The sequence below is a fragment of the Palaemon carinicauda genome, chromosome 43 (genome assembly GCF_036898095.1).
Source record: "Palaemon carinicauda isolate YSFRI2023 chromosome 43, ASM3689809v2, whole genome shotgun sequence".
In the NCBI taxonomy this organism is placed as follows: domain Eukaryota; kingdom Metazoa; phylum Arthropoda; class Malacostraca; order Decapoda; family Palaemonidae; genus Palaemon; species Palaemon carinicauda.
This window is the reverse complement of record NC_090767.1, coordinates 32,852,011-32,859,790: the sequence shown is the minus strand read 5'-3', so window position 1 is coordinate 32,859,790 and position 7,780 is coordinate 32,852,011. Positions and strand designations below refer to the sequence as shown.

At 34.0% G+C, this 7,780-nt stretch overlaps 1 protein-coding gene across 1 annotated transcript in view; it reads right to left on the bottom strand.

Moving 5' to 3' along the window:
- Positions 1 to 3,467: 3,467 nt before the first annotated feature.
- LOC137633485 (osteocalcin 2-like) overlaps positions 3,468 to 7,780 on the bottom strand; it is a 61,385-nt gene continuing 57,072 nt past the window's right edge. The window contains exons 2-4 of the mRNA XM_068365784.1: positions 6,718 to 6,862; positions 5,424 to 5,563; positions 3,468 to 4,114 (exon numbers count right to left, since the gene is read on the bottom strand). Coding sequence (XP_068221885.1) covers positions 3,840 to 4,114; positions 5,424 to 5,563; positions 6,718 to 6,862 — 560 coding nt within the window. The 3' untranslated portion in view covers positions 3,468 to 3,839. The remainder of the gene's footprint in view (positions 4,115 to 5,423; positions 5,564 to 6,717; positions 6,863 to 7,780) is intronic.

Below are 7,780 nucleotides of genomic sequence, written 5' to 3'. Positions count from 1 at the left end.
AACTAGGGTTGCAGCTTAGATAATAATAATAATAATAATAATAATAATAATAATAATAATAATAATAATAATAATAATAATAAACGACGCATATTGACTTACAGTGAAACTGACTCCCTCTCACATAGGCTACATGGAAGTTATGGCTAATACATTTTCATACAAGTCGGGTAATCAAAAATTGCTTTTAATTATATCTAAAGTACGTCCTTACATGATAAATATGTTTCTCCACTGTAAAAAGTGTATAGTCTACTACTAATTTACGATATAACCACAACCATTTTTTAGGTTAGGTTAGGTTTTAATCTGTAGGTGGATAAAATTGAAACCTGACCTATGCATTACCTCACGACGTTTCTGATAAACAAAAACAAGACACACTTGAACAAGAACAACAAAAACAACTATATTGCTTCATTTACAGCAAATAAACAAATAAGCTTATCGAGGTAAAAAAAACAACAAGGTAATTTGGACACGACAGCTATTGCACTCTCTCCAAAAAAACTTCCCTATTCAACTCGCATTATATTGGTTAATTAATATTAATAATCATTAACTGGTAATGACGTCACATTATTTTTTTGTTTTTTTTTTAATTTATCGCAAGGAACAGCCACTAAGCTTAGGCCTAACCCCGACTGCCTGATACATAATGGGGGTTTTCCACGGTCAAACATGTTGGCCAACACGCTTGACAACACGACGTTTGAGAGAATGTTTGAACGTGTGAAAGGGGCAAACATTTTTGACCAACGTGTTGGACGGATGTCTGACGGGGCCTGACTTTTGTGGGCGGAGCTTGCTCGGTGCATGTCCATGTTTGAACGTGTGAACGGTCATCAGTCTCGAACCGTCATTCATACTCAAATCCCGCCGAGGGAACATCTGTAAGGAATGGAGTGACCATATTAAACAATTCTAAATATGTTGATTCATCCATGCGCATATAATTGCGCCATTCATCTGGGTCTAATTTCAGCTCTTTCATTAAATTGGTATGTGAAATTTGGTCCCTTTTAAGCAACCAGTCCTTTGTCCACTTTGAACGCTTCCTTTTCTTTTCGTTGAGGCCAATCATCACTATCCCGACTGCCATCACCTCGTCTTGGGTAAGTGACATGTTGCTCCTTCTCCTTTTGGCACCGACTGAGGTTGTCTGTCAGTTTGGTTTGAACGTGTAAACACTCTTCAAACATGTTGTGTTGGAGGTTCGATGAGCGTGTTGGCCAACATGCTTGACCGAGTAAAACCCCCTTAAGCGTGTCTTAAATAGGGCTATTATCTTTATACGCCTTATATACACGGAAATGACGATAACAAACAAGTTAAAATAATGATTTTATCACCTAACATCAGTTAAAACATAGATAAAGTGGTTAACAGTTAACACTTACCACTCGGCTTCAGCTTCTGCCAGTTGTAGTGGTGATTTCCCTTCGTAATAGTGTTGAATAAAATTGGTATTTTCAAAACTTTAAACCTGCGTTATATGTTATATGAAAATCACGGATATCAACGAATCACTAAATAGATTAGTCTCTATAAAACCGAACTTCTCACTATAGATGTTACTCCTACGTCGAGTGGAATAAGACTAAAAGATATGAGATTTTTGAAAACGAGACTGAGCAATGCATTGTGGGATACAGAGTGCCAGGTTTTCTAAATGAGAAAAGGCCAACTTTTAAACAACGGAAGCTTTAAAAGGCCAAGCGATTAGTAGAAAAGGGACAAAAATATATCATTTAACCAATCAATTTCAAAAAGGTCAAATTGTGATATTTGGCACGACAAAAGGCCACATTTGAAAATTTTAGCCTGAAAAAGGCTAACCTGGCAACTCTGTGTGGGATTGAGAAATACACGATGTTTTCTCTGAAGGAATCAAAGAAAACGAATGCCCAAGTAATCTTACACATTTTGTGTTTGTTTATATACCGATATTTAAGTTTTTAGAGAAGTGGGAAAGAATATTATATCTGATAAAACACATTGAGTACTTACCTTAAGGAAAATTAGAAATCCTAAGGTACAGTATCTTAAGCTTACCTTGCATTGCATAGATAAACTACCTTGGCTGGTATACATATTCCTATTTTTCTGTTACACAGTGTTCAGATGTTGTATTGAAAACATTTTACTTACGATTGGATTACAAGTTCATGTTGTAAGGACATAGCTCCCTCCGTCGTCCAGCATTCTCATCGAATTCTCTATTTCATTTAAATTCTCCTCTCGCCACACTCTGGCTAACTGTATATATTTGTTCCGCTCCATCAGAGCTACAATTTCATGTATTTATCATTTCGCTACATATTTCTATTGACTTGTATTTCAAGCAATTGTACGTGTGAAAAAACACACATTTTGTGGCGGTTGGTTCAAGCCAGATTGGCGCCAGCGCGCATGCAACATTGCCGTCGGCACCTTGTATTATATTTCCACACCTGATTGAATAAACCGTTTAACCGTCAGTTGTTGCTGGTGATAGTTCGTCTCACTGTCCTTACAATGTATTAATTCAGGATAATTTATTTAAGTTGGTGAAATAAATTCTTATAGAAGTATCCCCTCCATTGATTGACTTTCAAGGGGGTAATTATCATAGGCTAAACAATTATTTAACCTTCCAAATTTCCATATCTGTTTTTACGAATTACTTTTTAACAAGAAATTGATCTACCATTAAGACCATTCTCTTTTTGAATTTTGTCAGACTACTAAACTAAAAATACTGAAAAGCAGTAACCAAAAAAGGAATAAAAACTTACTTGAAAACCAAGGATAAATAAATCAAACCGTTAAGCTATGGAACAGGAACAAACACAGCAACGTTTTCAAATGGCAATACATCTCAATGTACCTTTAATACGGAAAGACAGTTGGTACTACTTAAATTCGCAAAAAGAGGTCTCTCAACAATACATGAATAAAATGTTTACTGACTAGGCTTGAATATTTATAATATTTGTTTTCTGTTTTGATCTATTAATTGATTTTGACACTACAATTGTTTGTGGAAATACAGTTGGTATTACTTAAATTTTTCAATGAAGTCTCTCAACACTACGTAGGTAAAATGTTTACTGACTAGGCCTATATATTTCAAATATTGATTTTCTGTTTTGTTCTATTTCTTGATTTGATACTACAATTGTTTAGACCCAAATGTTAACTGAGTAGGACTGAATATTTTCAATATTGTTTTTTTTTTTTTTTTCTATTTCTTAATTTTGACACTAAAATTGTTTAGACTCAATTGATGGTCAGCAATGAAATGGTTTAATTTTCCAGTAATATTCTGCATATGTCTAAGTACAATAAAAAGTGAGAAATATGCAGTATTTATTTTCTTAACCTGTCAAATGATATCTTGCATTTGAGATAACCAAGAACCTTACCAAAGTAGGCAGAGACATATACCACTGTGATTAAATAAAAGCACATTTTATGATATTTTGTTTTTATTTTATAAGATTTCTTTTGTGCCTTTATTTACATCATAATTTATACAATGACATTGGTTGTGCGTAAACACTTTCTTTTTATTTTTAATTCAAAATGTACATTGAAACAAAAACATTCTGTTAGTCTATCACTTTTAACCTCATTTTCTTGATAGGAAACGTTCGAAACAGCTGAAATGAACTGGAGTCTTCTTCCATGTAAAATATACATTCACACAATAGTTAACACACAGAAGACAAATAAATGCTCAACATGAATGTATATATTGGTTGTTTTTCCTCACTACATATACACACATAGGTTATACGGGGGTATGAATAAAATCATTTGGCATCCAGGTCGAGAGATGGCAGCACTAGCGTCCATCATCTCGTGAACAGAAGATCAACAATCTTGTGCCACAGAAGAACAGCACTGAAGAACACACTGACTAACAATGTAGTTCCATCTGCCTGTGCTATTGCTGATCCGTTCTTCTTGCTGTTGCTGTTCGTGGTAGAAGAGGATGCTGGTGATGATGATGAGGAGGAGGAAGATGACGACGATGATGATGACGATGATGATGAAGAGGACGATGAAGAGACGGAGGAGACTTCCTTCTGAGTATTTGTCTCTTGTTGTAACCCTGCTGGATTCTCCTCTGTAAAGGTTGTGGATAGAGTTGTTATAACCCTTATGCTTATGATAAAGGTTGTAGATAAAGTTGTTATAATCCCCTATGCTTATGTTGAACTGGCTGATATGTCTCTCTTCATATTTTATATAAGGCAGATCTATGTCAACATTGTTGTTGTTGATCTAAATATATCTTATATTCATTATTCATTGCTTCTCATATAGTTTATTTATTTCCTTTCCTCACTGGGCTATTTTTCCCTGTTGAAGCCTTTGAGCTTATGGCATCCTACTTTTCCAACTAGGGTTGTAGCTTAGCCAATATTAATAATAATAATAACATAGTTTATATAATTCCTTATTTCCTTTCTTCTCTGGGCTATTTTTCCCTGTTGGAGCCTCTGGGCTTATACCATCCTTCTTTCCCAACTAGGGTTCTAGCTTAGCTACTACTACTACTACTACTACTACAAATAATAATAATAATAATATGTAAAGATTACCATTCTTCGATGTAATGAATATTATTAATTAATCTAAACTAAATAAATAATGACAAATTATTATTTTTGGCAAATGGAAGAACTAATCTATCAGTTACATTAAGATAATCATCAAATGAAATTGTTAATTGAATTAATATATTTATAATTTTTTCAACAACGAATTAGAATTGGTAAAGAGAGAGAGAGAGAGAGAGAGAGAGAGAGAGAGAGAGAGAGAGAGAGAGAGAGAGAGAGAGAGAGAGATTAAATTTTAATCTACATAATTTTCTCCACGAGGAATTACTATTAGTGAGAGAGAGAGAGAGAGAGAGAGAGAGAGAGAGATTAAATTTGAATGTACATACTGTTTTCAACAGCAAATTAGAAGCCGTTGAGAGAGAGAGAGAGAGAGAGAGAGAGAGAGAGAGAGATATTAAATTAAAAAGTACATACTGTTTTCAGCAGTGAATTAGAAGTGGTTGTGTGTTAGTGTTTGTCTGTGTATGTCTGAGAGAGAGAGAGAGAGAGAGAGAGAGAGAGAGAGAGAGAGAGAGAGAGATATTAAATTAAAAAGTACATACTGTTTTCAGCAGTGAATTAGAAGTGGTTGTGTGTTAGTATTTGTCTGTGTATGTCTGAGAGAGAGAGAGAGAGATAGAGAGAGAGAGAGAGAGAGAGAGAGAGAGAGCTAGAATAGTCTATAAATAATATGAATTCCTTTTATAACTTCAAAAACCTTGCAGTCACTCTCAATGCAAGTTATTACGAATTAAATGAACTGTGTGTGTGTGTGAGAGAGAGAGAGAGAGAGAGAGAGAGAGAGAGAGAGAGAGAGAGAGAGAGACTTACTCTGCACAACTGTCACCGAAACGGATGCAGGAGAAGCGTTGGAAGGGAGACAGGTGTAGTTGCCTTCATCTTCACGAGACACAGAAGTCACATACAGCTTGGAGAGTTTTTTCGTGTTGTCGACTGTAACACCGCGCTCCCTGAGGACACAAATTAATCATTTTGAAGGTTTTAGACAGGCAAGGATGAAGACACTGTCATAGACACTATAATATATATATATATATATATATATATATATATATATATATATATGATAAATTTTTGCACATTTAAACGTGTTTCTTTCATATTTCAAATAAGCCATATATATTAATATATATCATATCATAGTCTTTGGGCGGTTCCGCCTGGGGCTCTGTTCCCGAGGTCGTTAAGAGAATCCAGACTTTAATGTATTAATATATATGGCTTATTTGAAACTCGCTAGTAAGAGACTGATGTCTCGCCAGGTAAATCCTCGGACAGCTGGTTCCGGTTAGGTTCCAATTTCTATAAAGGGCTCTCGTGACATGGTTGGTTTCGACCTGGCCTTTCATTAGAAGGGGCTAGCGTTCGATCCCAAGTATGAGGTAGAAATTTGTTTCTATTTGAACACGATGTTTTGTTGATATTTATCCATATATATATATATATATATATATATATATATATATATATATATATATATATATATATATATATATATATATATATATATATAAACAGTATATATTATATATATACATATATATACAGTATATATCATATATATACATATATATATACACATATATACATATACAGTATATACATATATATATATATGTATATATATATATATATATATATATAATATATGTGTGTGTGTGTGTGTGTGTGTGTGTGTATCTAAAACAAATGTTCTTGGCTTTATATTCATATAAATATTCTATATAACATTTATAATTAATAAAATAAATAAACTATATTAAATTATAAATCAATTATTATTGGATACATAAAACCATCTATATTGTGTCTAATAACTATCACTTACCCATATTGTTTAAAAGAAACCTGTAATTTTAATTGGAAATTTTCAGTGAAAAATATCCTGTTCTCAGTCGTATTTCAGTAAAATACAGGCGACGTAATTTGACCATACTTAGTTATTATCTTTTACGGGATGGTGACCGTAATATCACTCCTATACGTCAATACATCCGTTTTTAAAACGGTAAAAATCCTGGAATTTTCCGATTTTTAATGCAAATTTTTATCAGTGGAGGAACGTAAAAGAGACAAGGATGAGTATAAACAACAGTTGACTTACTTATCATAATTAATCATGCGATCTCCTCTGTACCAGAACACGAAGGTCGGTGGCTCAGTGGCTCCTTTGAGAAGACAAACCAGCATGAGAGATGAACTACTGTGGATGAAGCGCTCAGGACCTCCTATGATCTCAGCGTGCGCCTCTGGAAAGGAAGGAGGCGTTCCAGTGAGTGAGATGAGCCGGCAAATCATAACATTAGCTGCGTGTTTTGATAAACTAACTCATTGACTGACAGATTTATAAATGAACTCTTTTCATAGCATAATTAAAAAAAAAAAACCCGAAATATTGGACTAATGATCAGTGACGTCACTGCCAGACTAAAGGTTAATTAGGGCAGGTGACGTCATACATTCGATTATTTTTACAGGTAAATCTAATATGGGGCTCTCGTAGAGTACATTCATTGACTCCTGCAGTGTATTTATAAATACTTCCTCAACCACACTTATGTTGTAAAAAACGAGAGAAGAGTCACAGTAAGTGGAAAAGCTATTTGATTGGTGTCAAGGTGAGATGAGAAGGCCCTGGGTACATATCTTATCATAATATTCATTAATGCTGAAATAAGATAGCCTAATTTAGGTTAATACAAGTTCATTTATCTACAGCCCCATATATATATATATATATATATATATATATATATATATGTGTGTGTGTGTGTGTGTGTGTGCGTGTGTGTATATATAAGAATCGCTGGAAAAGTTATTTCCTTGATATCAAGTTGAGAAGGATTTGGGTGCATTTATAATCTGAATTTTGATTGATATCAAATTTTGTAAAGCCAGACTTAGATTAACGCACGTCCATTTACCACATTCACTTATTCTAACATGTAAGAAAAAGCAATGGATATGATCATGACATATAATGAGAGAATGACAGATAATTGATGGACTTTAAGAATAGCAGAATGGGTCCTTGAGATTACAAAAGAAGCAGGGTTTGGGAAGATGATGGATTGATGAACTAAGAAAGTTAACGGGTGTGGACTGGCATAGAAAAACCACAAACAGATGCGAGTGAAAAGACATGTCTGAGGCCTTTGTTCTGCAGT